This window comes from Rhizophagus irregularis, chromosome 5 (assembly GCF_026210795.1).
Source record: "Rhizophagus irregularis chromosome 5, complete sequence".
Classification (NCBI taxonomy): Eukaryota; Fungi; Glomeromycota; class Glomeromycetes; order Glomerales; family Glomeraceae; genus Rhizophagus; species Rhizophagus irregularis.
The window spans coordinates 4,874,441-4,890,583 of record NC_089433.1 but is presented as its reverse complement, the minus strand read 5'-3'; the positions used below and the strand labels follow the sequence as shown (position 1 = coordinate 4,890,583).

At 27.6% G+C, this 16,143-nt stretch overlaps 6 protein-coding genes across 7 annotated transcripts; 3 read left to right on the top strand and 3 right to left on the bottom strand.

Moving 5' to 3' along the window:
- Window positions 1–1,470: 1,470 nt before the first annotated feature.
- Window positions 1,471–4,396, bottom strand: OCT59_025590 (uncharacterized protein; the record flags this gene model as incomplete). Its single annotated transcript, XM_066139572.1, has 2 exons — window positions 1,471–4,082; window positions 4,213–4,396. The coding sequence occupies 2 exons, from the start codon at window positions 4,394–4,396 to the stop codon at window positions 1,834–1,836; spliced, it is 2,433 nt and encodes an 810-aa protein (XP_065992188.1). The 3' UTR covers window positions 1,471–1,833.
- Window positions 4,397–6,184: 1,788 nt separating this feature from the next.
- On the top strand, window positions 6,185–7,015 carry OCT59_025589 (uncharacterized protein). Its single transcript, XM_025323804.2, has one exon. The coding sequence runs from the start codon at window positions 6,509–6,511 to the stop codon at window positions 6,884–6,886; it is 378 nt and encodes a 125-aa protein (XP_025189692.1). The 5' UTR covers window positions 6,185–6,508; the 3' UTR covers window positions 6,887–7,015.
- Window positions 7,016–7,085: 70 nt separating this feature from the next.
- Window positions 7,086–8,119, top strand: OCT59_025588 (uncharacterized protein). Its single transcript, XM_025312416.2, has 4 exons — window positions 7,086–7,280; window positions 7,362–7,436; window positions 7,512–7,922; window positions 8,039–8,119. The coding sequence occupies exons 1-3, from the start codon at window positions 7,158–7,160 to the stop codon at window positions 7,911–7,913; spliced, it is 600 nt and encodes a 199-aa protein (XP_025189693.1). The 5' UTR covers window positions 7,086–7,157; the 3' UTR covers window positions 7,914–7,922; window positions 8,039–8,119.
- OCT59_025587 (uncharacterized protein) lies at window positions 8,035–10,187 on the bottom strand (the record flags this gene model as incomplete). Of its 2 annotated transcripts, none has more annotated exons than XM_066139552.1 (9): window positions 8,035–8,396; window positions 8,474–8,556; window positions 8,625–8,699; window positions 8,774–8,838; window positions 8,970–9,042; window positions 9,123–9,180; window positions 9,256–9,349; window positions 9,810–9,856; window positions 9,970–10,187. In XM_066139552.1, 9 exons carry the CDS (start codon window positions 10,098–10,100, stop codon window positions 8,267–8,269), a joined length of 756 nt encoding a protein of 251 aa, XP_065992187.1. In that variant the 3' UTR covers window positions 8,035–8,266. The 2 variants fall into 2 exon arrangements, with proteins under 2 accessions (XP_065992187.1, XP_025189694.1); XM_025312417.2 differs by having other exon boundaries at window positions 8,036–8,396; window positions 10,103–10,119.
- A 60-nt stretch (window positions 10,188–10,247) lies between these two features.
- Window positions 10,248–11,802, top strand: OCT59_025586 (uncharacterized protein). The gene is made up of 5 exons (XM_066139542.1): window positions 10,248–10,457; window positions 10,561–10,825; window positions 10,900–11,029; window positions 11,116–11,225; window positions 11,338–11,802. Exons 1-5 carry the CDS (start codon window positions 10,360–10,362, stop codon window positions 11,641–11,643), a joined length of 909 nt encoding a protein of 302 aa, XP_065992186.1. The 5' UTR covers window positions 10,248–10,359; the 3' UTR covers window positions 11,644–11,802.
- A 908-nt stretch (window positions 11,803–12,710) lies between these two features.
- OCT59_025585 (uncharacterized protein) lies at window positions 12,711–15,131 on the bottom strand. The gene is made up of 4 exons (XM_025312419.2): window positions 14,396–15,131; window positions 13,953–14,120; window positions 13,609–13,838; window positions 12,711–13,474 (listed from the first exon to the last, which is right to left on the bottom strand). Exons 1-4 carry the CDS (start codon window positions 14,714–14,716, stop codon window positions 13,408–13,410), a joined length of 786 nt encoding a protein of 261 aa, XP_025189696.1. The 5' UTR covers window positions 14,717–15,131; the 3' UTR covers window positions 12,711–13,407.
- Between the last annotated feature and the right edge of the window lie 1,012 nt (window positions 15,132–16,143).

The following is a 16,143-nucleotide window of genomic DNA, read 5'->3' as shown; positions in this document are numbered from 1 at the left end:
TGGGTATTTCCACAGTATCTTGTTTAACTTTGAATTTGTTACACCGTTTTGCAGCATTCGAAAATTATCACGTTGAATCAAAAACTACAGATTTTTAGATTTTTAAAATTTCGTTAATTGTGTTTTGGAAGAATTCCATATATTGAACCTAAACGCTTTGAAGCTTCTAAATTATGCACATAACAAAAAGCTTGATTTTATTTAAATTACCATATCTTCAGAAGATTTGGTACAAGACTATAGTAGTTAAAAAATAAAATTACTACCCCTTTATTAGAATCAAATATTCGGCATTAGGTAACTACTAATCTATGACATATTTCAATTTAAATTTGTATTGATAATTTTACATCTGCATTGATAGGAACTCTTGAACAAAAATTGCTGAAAATTACAATTGTCGAACTCGTCAAAATAGACCAGCCACTCCCATATTCGCAATTGCAGTATATACGGGACTTATGTGTACAGTAGTACGAGTTTATTATTTAAAAAAAAAGGGAAAAAGAAAAAAAAAAACACTGAATCAATGAACCATGATGGAAATTTTATTGTATTAAGTATTAACTCTTTTATTTGATATTCTTGCTTAATTTTAGTAATATTGTTCTCGTTATCAGAAATATCACACCTTAATTGTGATTTTACGAGAACTAATTAATTACGTAATCCCTAATTGGTTAGTAAATTCCTCCACCAAGTCTAATTTCTTTTTTCAAAAGTCCTTGTGTATGGTGTGTGATATCTCCGAATAACCTCTAATCCCCTGTCTCTTTACGATGATCAAAGAGCAATCATTCGAAGCAGATTATGGCTAGAAAAGACGTAATTGATTCATAGTCTGTGAATTTATGGTGTTGATATTATCAACATCTACGCGATAAGTGTACGACTTTATCACGCACTTCAATGGCAGGTGGGGAAGGGTCTTTGTTGGTTATTAAAATGAATAAAAAATCTTTGATTGGCGTTTTAGCACATTATTCACATCAAGACTGAAAAAATCAAATAAATTGAATTTGTCATTATGAATACGAAATGTCACTGAAAATGCTATTGTAATGCTTTCCTTTCATTTTTGTATTGATCAGTGATCAGTGTGATCACGTCCAATATAACTGGGAAGGGTCTTTGTTGGTTATTAAAATGAATAAAAATCGTTGATTGGTGTTTAGCACATTAATCACATCAAGACTGAAAAAATCAAATAAATTGAATTTTTCATTATGAATACGAAATGTCACTGAAAATGTTATATAAATGTGTATTGATTGATCGCTTCGAGAAGCAATCGATCATCATTTACAAATCATTCAAATCATTGTAATTATTTGATTTAGTACGAATGTGATAGATTAATTAGGAAAAAATCTCTCTGTTTCTTTCTTACGTATTTTTTCATGAAAATTATAACAATGTGAATGAAATGCAAACATAAATTTGCTTAACACAAATCCCGAGATTGTCATCAATAAGTTAAAATATTTTTTCCGTTTGGGAAATCTTTATTAAAACTTTATTTAATTTTATTATATACAAATTAACGGACAATCTAACATATTATTGTCCATATATTTCTTACTTTTATTTTTCATTTATCTAAACGTAAAGAAATTAAAATTTTTATATTAAATATTTTTCTCCACCACTTAAGTGTTCTTACACTACCTAATTTTTTTATTTTATATACACTATGAAAATTCTCATAATCGTACCCAAACTGAAAGGCTATTTAATCTTAATATGGGTATAAATTTCGTCAATAACCGTAAAAGGATCTTTTTATCGTTCATAATCATAATCACTTATTAAAAATAGTCAAAACGAGTCGATTTACCAACGACCAGTTGGTCTTCGACGTGCAGAGAACTCGTATTCATAGCCGGGTCTCTCTCTTTCGTACTGTTCTCCTCCGTACCAACCGTTTTGTCTACGACATCCTGGATATCCTATTGGAGACCTTGATCGCCCAAAAGATCTCGAGCGATCTTCATACCTTTCGCCATGTCCGCCATGTCTTGATTCTTCGTACATTGACATTGACATACCACGCGGCATATATTTGTCACGAAAATCTTGTCCAGAATTTCGGAAATAATATCTTTCATCGTAATCGGTCATACGGAATCTGGGTGAGACGGATCTTGCAGAATAGTCGTTAGGCCCACGAACATCTCGTCTTAAGCTAGTAGATCTACTTCGGTTTCGTTGATATCTCCTATAATCCGAGATAATACCTTCTTTATCATATCTATACGGAGATCGGCTCCATCTTGATCTGTAAATCGTTGGAGAACGATGGTCAATACCTGGACTCCTCCCTCGCGTTCCTCTTGAGAAATGATTCTGGCGACCGTTCTCTTTATATCTATTGTTATTTTGTCTCGAGTCCCTCTCCGCTCCTTTTTGTATTTGATGCCTCTCTTCATCAGAAATTTGATGATTATAAAATTTCGGCTTAATCGTAGGGTGTAAACCCTTTTCAATCTTGTCCTTTAACACTTTTAGCTTAGTTAATATCTCAACGTTCGTTTCCCCAGGATTTCGTGTCTGCTGTTCTGTTGTTTTTTCCTCTTGATGGGTCTTTTCTTCTTGATGAGGTGTTTTTTGTCGTTCTACAACCACATGACTATCGGATCCTTCTTCTTTCTTTATCGATGTAATTGCTGTTGTAGTTGGTACAACTGAACTTGAAATATTCACCTCGTTCTCTTCAATGGATTTTTGATCCGCCTGTTGTGATTCTTGCACATGTACTTGATTATGATTCCAGGTTGGAACAGTTGGAACAGTTTGTGGCACGAACGGTTGTGATTGTTGTGGCTGTGGTGGTAATTGTTGTTGTGGTGGAAGTTGTGGTTGTGGTGGTTGTGGTGGTTGTGGTGGATGTGAAAGATGTGGTAGCTGTGATAGTTGTGATTGCGATGGATGTGGTGGTTGTGGTAGTTGCGGTTGTGGAGGTTGCAATTGTGAAGGTTGTAATTGTGAAGATTGCAATTGTGGAGGTTGCAGTTGTAGTGGTTGCAGTTGTGAAGGTTGTAATTGTGAAGGATGTAGTTGTGGAGGTTGCAGTTGTGATGGTTGCATTTGTGATGGTTGTACTTGTGATGGTTGCACTTGTGATGTTTGAGATTGTGGAGGTTGCAGTTGTAGTGGTTGCAGTCGTGGTGTTTGAGGTTGTGATGACTGAGATGGTTGAGATAGTTGTAATGGTTGTGGTGGCTTTGGTGATGTTAAAGACATGTGCGATACTAATGTTGAAGCTGCTTGTGATTTAATGTTACTAACATTAGCATTGGAATTATTAACAATGTTGATATTAGAAGTGTTAATATTAGGATTATGGGCATTAGAATTGTTAACGTTAACGTTAGGAAAATTGACATTAGTAGCGTTGTTAACGTTATTATTATTGTTCACATTAGCCATGTTGACATTAGAATTATTGACATTTGCATTATTGGTGCTCGAATTTAATAACTGTTGTAACTGTTGTACGAGATATTGAGTTGGTTGTAGTCTCTGCAAATAATCCGTATTTAGTAATGACTGAGTTTGTTGATTCGACGATTGTAAACCATAAATGTTTGTGTTATTAATATGCTGCACCTGCGCCTGCGCCTGCGCTTGCTGTTGTTGATGATGTTGCTGCTGTTGTTGCTGTTGTTGCTGCTGTTGTTGTTGTTGTTGCTGCTGCTGCTGTTGTTGTTGTTGTTGTTGATGAGAAAGCTGTTGTAAAAAAGCAGATTCTATAAATTTCTGAAGTAAAGGCCTTAATGCCGGATCAAAAAGTAAGTTATTCATATTTGTAGGTTGACCCATAGTTGGAATATTCGTACCATTAACTTGTACATTTTGCATATTATTATTAGTAAGATGATGTTGTAAATTCCCTAAATTCCCTAAATTCGCTGATACTTGCTGTATATTATTAGGTACATGTTGTTGCATATTCCCAACATTCCCAACATTTCCAGTTAAATTTTGTTGTAAATGTCCTTGAGAACCATTATAACTAAAGCGAACATCATTTGTATTTTGAGAATATTGTTGTGGTAAATTTAATTGTCCGTTATTAATACCTAAAAAAATAAATAAATAATACCCTCTATATTAGTAATGAAATTTAATAATAATTTTAAGATCAAAAAAAAAAAAAAATAGAAATACAATTAAAAGAATAATTTTTAAAAAAATAAAATAAATAATTACTTGTAGATCCCTGATTTCTCTGTATATTCACAGTACTATGTTGCCTTTGCATTTCTATACTATTCCTTGTAATTTGACGTCTAGAAGGAGGTTTATCACACCACTTACAACCTACACGACATTTGCTAGTACATTCGTATTTCTTATGACCGAAATTACCACAGTGATGACAATCCATAGTCATTTCTTTCTTTTTTTTTTTTACCCTTAAAGAAAATCTCTTATATATAACTGATAATAATTTAAGATCAATTAGATTAATTGCTTTTCTAAAATTATTGAAAAAAGATTTTTTTTTTTTTTAACTTAAAGTTGTATGAAACAATGAAACAAGTTGTTTTTTTTTTCTCGAGATTTTTAAACTTTTTTTTTTTTCTGCGGGAAAGATTTTAACCCCTGACGAACCTGGCTAAAGAATTAACCAACCTTCTATGGAAATCAAAAATCGCCTTGTGTAACCTTATATTTTCTGTCATGCAAACACAATTACATAATTGTTTTTTTTCCCTCGAAGCAGGGATTACGCAGCAAAAAAAATAAAAAATATTATTTTAATATTATCTATCTGTTATTATTATTTATTATTGATAAAGAATAAATCTAAAAAAGAATTTATTGGTTCCCAAAAAAATAATAGATTCCTAAAAAAATTTAAATTGTTGATTAATACCATAATAAATAAAACAATGCTGTAAAAAAAAAAAATAATAATAATAAATGCATATATTATGAATCTAAACGGAAAAGTTTAACTGAACGGTTTTTTTTTTAAAAAAACTTTTTTTTTTCACAATTGGGAACAATTGGACAAAAGAAGGAAGAATATAAATATATATATATTTTAAAAAAAAGAATGTAATGTAAAAAAATGATTTCTAATTTAAGAAAAAAATTTTTTCATTTAATATGTGTTCACAACATATTATTTTAACTAATGTAAGAAACTTTCCGGTTTTTCGAAATAATTATTAATAATTATGATGATTACATTTTACATTGAATACATTTGAACTTTTTTGAATGAATCCTAATATCCTTTTGAATCAAAAAAATGAAACCATGAACTAGTAAAAAAAAGAAAAAAAAATGCAGATCACGTGTAATAATATAAAATAAGTTGAATATCAAGATTTTTTTTTTAATTAAACTCATTTTAATTAAATAAGATAAAACTCGTATGTAACTATTTAATTAATCCCGCGGCTTTAACGCCTTTAAGAATGTTTCAAAAAAGGTTAACAAAAAAAAAATCATTTTTTCATATAATATAATCTGTAATAAATAGTTTATCACCTTTTTTTTTTAAAGTATAACTGCATTATTAATATATATAATCGGGATTTCAAAAACGGGTGATGAATAACGTCATCAAATTTTTTTAATTTATTTGATATGCAATATATTTGTCACCTATAAATTAAGTATGATACTCATAGGAAAAGAACGCGTTAAATAATGTGTAATACAATAAATAATACATAATACATAATACATAATACATAATTAAGTTGCATTCATAAAGAATCATGAGATTAAATATTAAAGTTTGTTGTTATGTTTAAAAGTTACATATGTTATTACATGAATATACATCAAATATTATTAATTATACCCTAATTGAGTTATTGCATTTTACATATTATACATATTACACATATTACATAACTGTATATAACACGTATTAAAACTTATCAGTATCCAAATAAAGGAACTTTTTTTTTATTTCTTTTCACTGATCAAATCTTTTAAACTTTTTTAAGCATTGGTTTCACATCTACTAAATAAAGAGATCAATGAAAATTATCTCTTATTGATAAATGATATATCATGACGAAACACAACATTATTATATAAAACAATGTTCAATTAAAGCTTAATGCAAGTAATTTATCGTAGACATTATAATAAAAAAAATGAAAATATTGTTAACAATTTTATTATAAAAGTTTAAAGGTATTAAGGTATATCCTGCATATTATATATAACCCGATCATTAAAAAACCCTTACATTAGAACCCTTATCTGAGAAATATAAAAGAGCCTGATATTTTTTTTTTGCAAAATTATTAAAATTCATCTTTATTGTTTGCCAAATAAATTATACAAATATCACAATAATAAAATAATATTTTTAAAAAATATTACATCACTAACAACTCAGTGAACTCACTAATAAATCTAATAAATCTAATAAATCCCACAAACTATCACAATAAATTTAATAAATCCCACAAACTATCATAATAAATCTAATAAATCCCACAAACTATCATAATAAAATAAAATATTATAATAAATGTTTTATAGAGATAATTTATTAGATTCTAATAGACAGTGTGATTGTAAATTTTGTGAATATTATAAAAAACAACAATTAGAACATGAAAATTTTCAAATCTCAAGTTTTTTTGAAAAAAGAATCGATCGAAAATTCGAACAAAATCAACAAATCCAACAAATTCAACAAATTCAACAAATTCAACAAAATTCTTCAACAAGAGAAGAAATATTCTCTACACAAATGTCAACTTTAGATTATTCTTTACAATATCAGTTAAGAAAACGTCAACAACAAGAAAAATTTAAACAACGTAGAAAAAAATTTGTTGAAAATGAAAATAATTTCTCTAATAACTTACAACAATTTATTTCATTATATAAAACTTCCGATTAAATTTTTGATAGGTGTTAGGTCACTTGGGTGTTACAACAATTTTAATTTATCTGTTATTTTTTTTTTAATGTAAATCTCGTGTTCTAGTTACTTTTTTTATTAATTAATAAATCAACATACTGTTACCGTATATGATTTTCATTTTCGTAATTATCACGTGTTTACCATTTATACAATTCATTTACGTGATTTCATAAGTGTCACCTTTGTGTCTCTTTCATTGTTTTGAAATTACACTTGTCTTTCACTTTTCTTTCATTTTTCATATAAAATGGCTTCACCTTACCTTTGGACTCCTTCTCTTGAACCAAGAACTGTTATAAATTCCTCTAGAGAGGTCATGATAAATGAGGCTGTTGCTTTAGATAAAGAAGAAGAAGATTATGAAGCTCAGGTACTTGGTGAACTTTCTAATTTAGAACGCGCCAAATATCAGAAGTTTATTCCTTTTTTTTTTTATTATTATTTTAAAAAGTTACATGCGATAAAGTTAAAAAATAGAAGAGCTCCTATCATTGGAGTATATAAAATGAGGCCAAATGAATATTTGGTATGTTATATGAGAATATTATATATACAAAATTTATCAACAAAGAATTGAAAAAATTCACTTTTATTTTTAAAGGATGACGATCTACCATTAATTCCGGAAGATGATGATGATTCTGAATATGATGAAGTCGATGATGATGATGATGAAGATGATGATGAAGAAGAAGAGGATCTTGATGAAGATCTTGAAGAATTAGATGAGGAAGGTGATGATGAAGCTGAGGAAGGTGAAGAATCTGATTATCATTATCCGAATGATGTTTCTACTCCAATTTTAACTTCATCATCAGCTCCAGAAGAACCAGAATTTTTAGCTTCAACAGAAATATTACCTCCTACTTCTCCAAATGGTGATTCTTCTATGAATATAAGTATGAATATTTCTGAACGTGAAGAATTTATTGCAATAGATAATGAAATTTATGTAAATGGATCAAATACTCATGAAGAACCTAGTTTTAATATGGAAGAATAAATTCATCATGTAAGTTATGTATAGTTGAAAAAATATATTTATTTATTTGTTTTTTTTTTTTCCTCAATATTTATTACGTTCATTTAATAAAGAAGCATAATTGTAACAAAAAAATATTTTTCCAGAATTAAATTATGTCCCAATATTTATTTTCCATATTGAATAAAAAAAAATAAAATATACATCCCGAAAAATTAGAAAAGTTATATATATTTTTTAAAATTATTTTTCCATCCTTAGCGATAATATACTTACCTCCCTTAGCGATATAAAGTATACCTTCTTTAGCAATATATACCTACCTTAGCGACATACAGTATACCTTCCAACACCATAGCGATATATATTGTTCATTACTCTTTAGATAATTCTCTTTTCACCAAATTACTTTCTCTATCATCTCTTCTTTGTTCATAATAATTCTCGATATGTTTTTCAAACATAGCAGCATATCTTGCAGCCACAAAGAAAAAGTCACTTAATCTATTATTAAAGATTTGAAATAAATAAATATGTATTGCTCCTGTGAAACAATTACGAATTAAAATCATATTACATACCTGTTTAAATATTTTCCAACACTTTGTTCTGTAACTTCAGCTTCCACCAAGGGTACAGTTACACGCTCAGCTCTACGACATACCTAAAAAAAAATCTTTAATATTAAAACTTTATAATTTATAACGATAAGGAATTTGTGAAATAATTTACCGAGCGACACTGATGTAAAAACACGGCACTTTCTCCTCCAGAAGGAAGAATGAAATTTTTTAAAGGAGGTAGTTGCTAATTAAAAAGACACGTAAATAGTGATTACGAGATAATTTTCTAATTACGCGTATTAAAACTTATATAGTTACATTATCCAAATTATCAATCCAAGATTCCAATATATTTACATTTTCTTCATCGAATGACGTAAACGCTAAATTAAAATATGTGGTTAGCATTTTTACATTAGAAAATCACAGAAAATTACGCATATCATTACCATATCATACACTTATGAATCAAAAAAAAAAAAATCCAAACTCCATTTCCCTCACTTATACTCACACAATTTTGACGTATTTGAAGAATTTCTTGGAGTGGCAATATTGGATCCAACTTCGATCAATTTACATTGAATCTTATTAAAAAAAAAAAAAGTTGTAATTTTAGATAAAGAAATTATTTATAAATTAAAATAATAAAAATCTTACATCTTACTTCAACTAATTTATCTTCTAATCCATTTCCAGCTTTCTTACAATAATGATTAGCTACTCTATAAAGAGAATAAATAATAAAATGTTAAAAAAGAATGAATGTATATGGAAAAATTCTTTACTTGTATATTTACCCAATACTTGAACTCAACTCGTCAACAGTTCCTAACGCGTTAAAAACATCATCGTCTTTACTTCTTCGCTCTCCATTAAAAAGACTTGATTTGCCTATCCAAAAAAAAAACAAAATTAATCTATAATTTAATGTTAGCTCATGATCCAGATAAGAATCAATAAAATCTGTGTAATATAAAAATGATTCATTATAATGGCATTGCTTTATCTTAACGTGTAACATCATAACACTGTCAACACTACAACACTGGCAACACCACAACACCATTAGTTTTAATTTGTTGATATATTCTTTCTTTTCTCTAAAAGTTTGATTAAACTTGGAAACTGAAATATTGAACCCTTAAAGTATTACCATTTTTTCAAGTAAAATCCCATATATCAAACTTCAATCCCAATCCCAGTAATGGGTTTTGAAATTAACAAAGCTTTGAATATTCACGCGCCCAAAATTATCGATTTCCCAATAACGAACCGGAGTCCAAACTGATCAAAATTCATTGAATTTCTTATCTGAATCATAAATTTAACCATAAAATTTAAACAAAAAAACCTTTATCCCCAGTTCTAGTATAAACGTTCGATTTTTTTGGTTTGGGACTACAAAAATAATATTGGTCAAAATATTATGTCTTAAAATTAAACTTTTTTAAAATCTTAAAAAAAAAAAAAAACTTTTTTGATCTATAATTATTTTTGAATAACCAACAAACCTTCGTTGGTTTATTGTAGAAGCAAATTTATTGCCGTTCAAATAAGAAATTATCGGTTTAGGAAAGACCAACGAGGTATGATTGATTGTCAAAATAATTCTAGGAACACATAAAAAGAATCTTTTAGACATACTTGTTATCGTCCGTCATTAAAAAAAAAAATTTTTTGTAGAAATTGAGAAATTTAAAAAAAAATTGAATATTGAATATATAAAGTCAGAATGATAAAAATTTGTACATCTTTAAAATTTATTTCACATGTTGCCTTCTAATTCTGGAAGATTATCAAATTTTTTTTTCTTTACTATATAAAAGACGGATTAGAAAAATGCCAAGCAAAAAAAAAAAAATTTATAATTTTTTTAGTAATTTCAAAACCTTTAATAAAATATGTTTCTTAAACGAACAATAACGAAAAATGTGAATATTATGCAGCTTTTTAAGCCAAAATATGCTTGCATACATGCTTTGACTCGAAAGTATTATCGGTAAATTAAAACTTTATGTCTGTTTTTTTTAAAACATACATTATAATATTTATATTATATTATTTGTACATGTTTAATTAATATATTAAAATTCGAAATAAAGTACAGAACAATCATCACCAGAATATTCTACAATTAATGAATCCGAAGTTTCAAAATTTAGTCAAATAGCTAATGAATGGTGGTCTCCAAATGGACCCGTAAAATTACTTCATACCATGAACCCGTTAAGAATATCATACATTCGTGAACAATTAAAAAACAAAAAGATCGGAGATGAGGTGTCATCATCTTCGTATCACCATCATCATCCATTTCGTGGATTAAGAATGTTAGATATAGGATGTGGCGGTGGTGTTCTAACTGAGGTTTGACTTATTTAATTTAATATTTCCTATAAATCGATCTCATTAAATCAGTTTGCTTAATTATTGTTTATTAGGCATTAGTGAGATTAGGTGGTTCGGTTATTGGAGTAGACGCGTCAGATGAAAATATTAAGATTGCTAAATTACATGCGAAAAAAGATCCAATTTTACATGGAAATTTAGAATATCAATGTATTACAGCTGGTATTATTTTAATATATATATATATATATTTGTTACCACAAAAAAATAATTTGATTTTTTTTTTTAACGAAATTTTATTTTTATAGAAAAGTTATTAAAACAAGGAGAAACATTCGATGTTGTTTGTGCGATGGAAATTATTGAACATGTGAATAATCCAGTAGAATTTCTTAAAGCTTGTGCAGGATTAGTGAAGGTAATTGGATGATGTGTCGATTTTTTTAATTTGTGAAATATTATTATTATTTTTTTTTATTACTATTTATGATCGATCTTTTCTAAAACACAAATTTTCTTTAATAAAATAGCCTGGAGGTGGATATTTATTCCTTTCAACAATTTCTCGTACACCATTATCATATATATTGACTATATTATTAGCAGAAAATACTTTTAAAATAGTGCCACAAGGAACACATGATTTCCAAAAATATTTAAGACCTGATGAATTACAAAAAATCATCGAAAATATAAAAAATGATGATAAATGGGGTAAAGTAATAGATATAACGGGAATAGGACTTAATCCCATAACCAGTAAATGGTGTAAATTACCAGATTGGATACCAGGTAAATTTGATGTAAATTATTTTTTAACTGCGCAGAGAATCTGATCAAGGTAAGTGTGTATGGGAAAATACGGGTAAATCGTCTGAAAAAAGGATGTTGTACGAGATCATTTGCTTTTTAACTATAATTTTTTTAATTTTAACTAAATTTGGTCAAAAAATTAAATTATTATAAATATTTATAATTATTATTATTATCATTATCATTATTATTTTTATTTTTATTTTTTTTTTGTTATCAAGATAACAAATATTATAACTTTGATTGATGCATTATGTTTTAAGTGTTTTTAAAAAGAAACAATGATTATATTCCGTATTTGGATTAGAACAATGAATTATTAATAATTATTAGTAATTTATTGTAATTATTGGAACCTTTATAAACCACGTGCACACGTGCACATTGGTATATCCAGGAGACCTTTTTTTAACTCTTTTTTTTATTCATTTTTTTTTTACAAAGTTTTCCTTATTTAAAATAAAAAAAAAGAAAATCTAAAAAAAAGTATGGATATATGGAAAGGTTGAATTGGAGTTTTTTTTACGCGTATATATTTGTATATATATGTGTATATATTTGAATGTTATTTATGCGGGGATAATATATATTTAGAAGGGAAAGAGGAAAAAAAATAATAAAAAAAAAATCATGTAAGAAAAATTGGAAGGTAAATTAATAAAAGTGATAAACAATTATGATGATGATGATGAAAAAGAATCCCTAAATTTCTTTTTAAAAAAAAAATGGGTAATGGGCCTTTTTTTATAAGTAAAATCTAATCATTCCCTCTCTCTCTCTCTCTCTCTCTCTCCTTTTTTTTTTAAAAAAAAAAAGAAAAAAAAAAACTTTTCATCTTCCCGTTTCATATTTCCTATATATCCAATATAAATTCTAAAATAATATAAATTCTTTCTAAGAAAACGCGTAAATTTGTAAAAAAAAAAAAAAAAAAAGAAAAAAAAAATTTTTTTTTTTCTCCAGACATAATGTACTAACTACTAAAACTGCTTGGAACAACCAAAAAAAAAAGAGGGAAATTCCTTTCCGCAAAAAAAAAAAAAAAGTTCATATAATTTTTGTTATAATTTTTTGGATATAATAATAATAATAATATATAATATATACTTCCTTCGATCAAAAAAACCAAAAATAATTACTATAAAAAATAATTATTCTTTTCTCAATATATAAATAATAAATAACTTAAAATAATAATAATAAATATATAAATAAATAATCTCTTCTCAGTTTGTCCTATATATAATAATGTGTTAATGTGAGTTATATATATATAAATTTTTAAATACAAAATGGTAAGAAAGATAAAAAATCATAAATAGAAAAAAATTTCTTATCATCAAGTAATGATAAATAAATACAATATACAATATAAAAATTTTTTATTTGTGCAGGAAAGAATATGATGTGGGGGAAATGATTAGAGTATAAAAAGTTAAAAAAAGTTTGTATATAACATATAAAATAAATAAAAAAAAATCAATCAAAATAAAAATCATCAAAAAACTACATCAATTCCCCCGCAAATAAATCTCATACCGCAAGCTTATTTCTAGCAAAACAGAAGCCTTAGATGTAAATTAGAAAAAATAGTTTTTTAAAAGAGGGAAATGTTTTTTTTTCGTCTAGAGATCAAAATAAAAAGGATTAAAAATACTTTATTATTATTTTTTTTTCTTTTTTCTTTTTTTTTCTGTTTTGCTACCTTGTAATAAAATACAAAATATTTTTTTTTCTTGTAGTTGAGAAAGGAATAATTATTAATTTATTAATATTTTGGTCTTTTTTCATCGAAATTCAAATGAAGGAAAAGAATTATTGTCCGGACAATGACGTAATTTTAATTCTTGGAATCTGTATAAGAAGCAAAAAAATATTGTTAGGATCTACGAATGATCAGCCAAAACATTACCCTGAACCCTTCAAATCAAGTAATTCCAACATCAATCTATTCATCCCATTCCTTCAATCAAAAAAAAAAAACATACCGCTCCGAACTTTTATGGAAATAAAATCCTGTAATCATCCCTGTACTTAGTTGGTAACAGATATAATAGAATCCAGCAAAACTAGCACCATTAATAGTTCTAACACGATGATCAGGTACAAGAAAATGTTCTTTCCATCTCATAAAGATGAAATCTTTATTATGAAAGTCATAAACAAATCCGTCATTTTTCATATGACTTTTAAGGGGGCGAAAAGCCGGGAAACGAGTCTGTATAATTGTTTCAATGAATCAAAAAGTCCGTATTTACAAGAATAACGAAATCAATAAAGCTATAATCAAAATAATATTTTTTTTTTTAATAATTTTAAAAAATCATCATACCCAATGTTGTATATCTACTTTGTCATCGGCGTCCCATTTCTTGGTAAGAAATGAATATTTTCTGCCAATAATTTCCGCCTCAAAGAATGTAGTCAACTCAGGATAGTCCTCGGTAAGCCCTTGAATATGAAGATATCCGCACAAGAATGATTCTGAAAGATCAACATGCTAAAAAAAATTTTTTTTTAATTAGTTATGGAAAATTTTCGTCGATAAAAATCTTTTCTAAATTGAAATCTATCGTAATGATCGCTTTTATTTCGTCAATCCGACAAGAATTTTGTATTGAAATTATTATAATCATCATAAATTTTTTTTTTTTCTTGACCCAAGTTTAATTTTCATTCCTCCAAAAATTAAGATTTTTTTTTTTTCTCGCAATTTCTGATCTAATTTCATATGTTAATACATCGATGATCTTTCGTAAAATAAATTTTTTTTACCTGAATATGAACGGAGACGTCATAGCTGCTTCTACCACTTCGTTGTTCACCTCTGAACTTTGAACCGGAGTAAAGTGAACAAGTTGTGGTTGGTAATAATCTAACTGATGAAATTTCCGTTGTAAGAGAAAGACGTCGCTTTCTCTTTTGCAACAGTTGTTGTTGCCTTAATTGTTCTTGTTGTTTTTTTTGTTGTTCAGCATAGTGTTTGTGTGAAGGATCTCGACAAACTCCATCGACACACATACATTTGTCCGGCAAACTATTATTGTTGATGGTGCTCGTTGTTGCAGGGATAACGGGGTTTGAGAATACAGGCATTGATAGTTATTGAGAATATTGAGAATTGTAAGGTTATTGTAAGAGTCAATTAAATCCTATAAATAAGTAAAGACTAAAAGAAAAAAAAAAGGGATATAAGATATAAATGAAGCTTGTTCAATAGATATGAGTGGCGGCTCAAGTGGCGAAGTTTTTTTTTTTATGGCGAAAAAATTTTTTTCTGGGTACAAAATAGCTCTAGTTATTTTAATGTCTATATGTTACTTTATAAAGTATAGCCGGAGTGCGGGGTAACGGTCAGCGAAAAAAAATATGGCTAAGGAAAAAAAAAAATATATAAAACCAAAGACTTACGAGTTATTGTACAAACAAAGAAATTATCCAAATATGTTATAGAATAATTTATATAATGGTCGTTAAGTTTATTTATTATGTTTTGTTTATAAAGATCTTTTCAGAAAAAAAAAACGATGAAAAATAAAAAAAATATATAACTCTATATGGGAAACAAAGCAAATCTTTAATTAAAAAAAATTTTTTTTTTCTATAATGAAATAAAATTACAATTATCGAAAGAATATGAAATATGTGGGAGGAAGAAAGGGGCTATGATTAAAAAGGGAAGAAAAGAATTTAAGGCAGAATTGGAAAAAAAAAAATTTTTTTTTAGATTCGGGGCGAGTGTTTTCGTACTAACATAGAAAACAATGATTTGCATTTATTTAAATTTAGGAAAATGATCATGTGATATTCTTTTTTTTCTCAAAACGGTTGAGGCGGGTGGCTCGGAGTTTGGGGTAAATCTCTTGGTGGTAAGACAAAATCTGCTTTCCATTGTACCTGACCAGACATTGTTTCAATAGCACTTCTTTCGCAATCTAATCTTAAATGTTACAATTTGCAGAGGAAGATTGAACTTTAAGTTCAGTACAACGTCGCAATAATTAGCCGAACATGATAATTCCTGTATCTTTTGATTGTCAGTATCACATTTTAAATTTATAACTTATTGCTGCGCGACCGATCAACCTTTTTCCATGGATTCGGAAAACTTGTGTAACTGAATCAAAGGGAGCTTAGGGAGTTTAGTAGCATAGTATGGAGTTCTTTATTATCCAACTTCTAAAATTAGTAATTCATATGAAATTTATCATATGCAAAATTTTATCAGAACGAAAAATTTACGCCGATTAAAAAAGCCCGTGCCCCGCGCCAGTTTTCGTTTTTTGATTGCTATCACGTGATAATTGTTTATATAAATTATTCGTTTATACTGTATAATAAAAATCAGGTTATCACTCGGCTAAATCATTACATTTTTTTTTGGTAAATATGAATTCTATAAATATCTACTTATTTAATTACATAGTCAAATATTACTGTGCACTTTTTCGATTGGTCAAAAATGTCAGAAATGATGTACATATGATTATCACGTTACACTTCAAAAAATTTTCAAGAGAAAA

Coding starts and splice junctions, on each gene's coding strand:
- OCT59_025589 (XM_025323804.2), top strand. CDS start 6,509: ATGTTTTATAGAGATAATTTATTAGATTCTAATAGACAGTGTGATTGT.
- OCT59_025588 (XM_025312416.2), top strand. CDS start 7,158: ATGGCTTCACCTTACCTTTGGACTCCTTCTCTTGAACCAAGAACTGTT. Junction 7,281..7,361: donor AAGAAGATTATGAAGCTCAG/GTACTTGGTGAA, acceptor TATTTTAAAAAG/TTACATGCGATAAAGTTAAA. Junction 7,437..7,511: donor TGAGGCCAAATGAATATTTG/GTATGTTATATG, acceptor TTATTTTTAAAG/GATGACGATCTACCATTAAT.
- OCT59_025586 (XM_066139542.1), top strand. CDS start 10,360: ATGTTTCTTAAACGAACAATAACGAAAAATGTGAATATTATGCAGCTT. Junction 10,458..10,560: donor TTGACTCGAAAGTATTATCG/GTAAATTAAAAC, acceptor TTCGAAATAAAG/TACAGAACAATCATCACCAG. Junction 10,826..10,899: donor GCGGTGGTGTTCTAACTGAG/GTTTGACTTATT, acceptor ATTGTTTATTAG/GCATTAGTGAGATTAGGTGG.
- OCT59_025585 (XM_025312419.2), bottom strand. CDS start 14,716: ATGCCTGTATTCTCAAACCCCGTTATCCCTGCAACAACGAGCACCATC. Junction 14,121..14,395: donor ACGTCTCCGTTCATATTCAG/GTAAAAAAAATT, acceptor AATTTTTTTTAG/CATGTTGATCTTTCAGAATC. Junction 13,839..13,952: donor AAGTAGATATACAACATTGG/GTATGATGATTT, acceptor ACAATTATACAG/ACTCGTTTCCCGGCTTTTCG.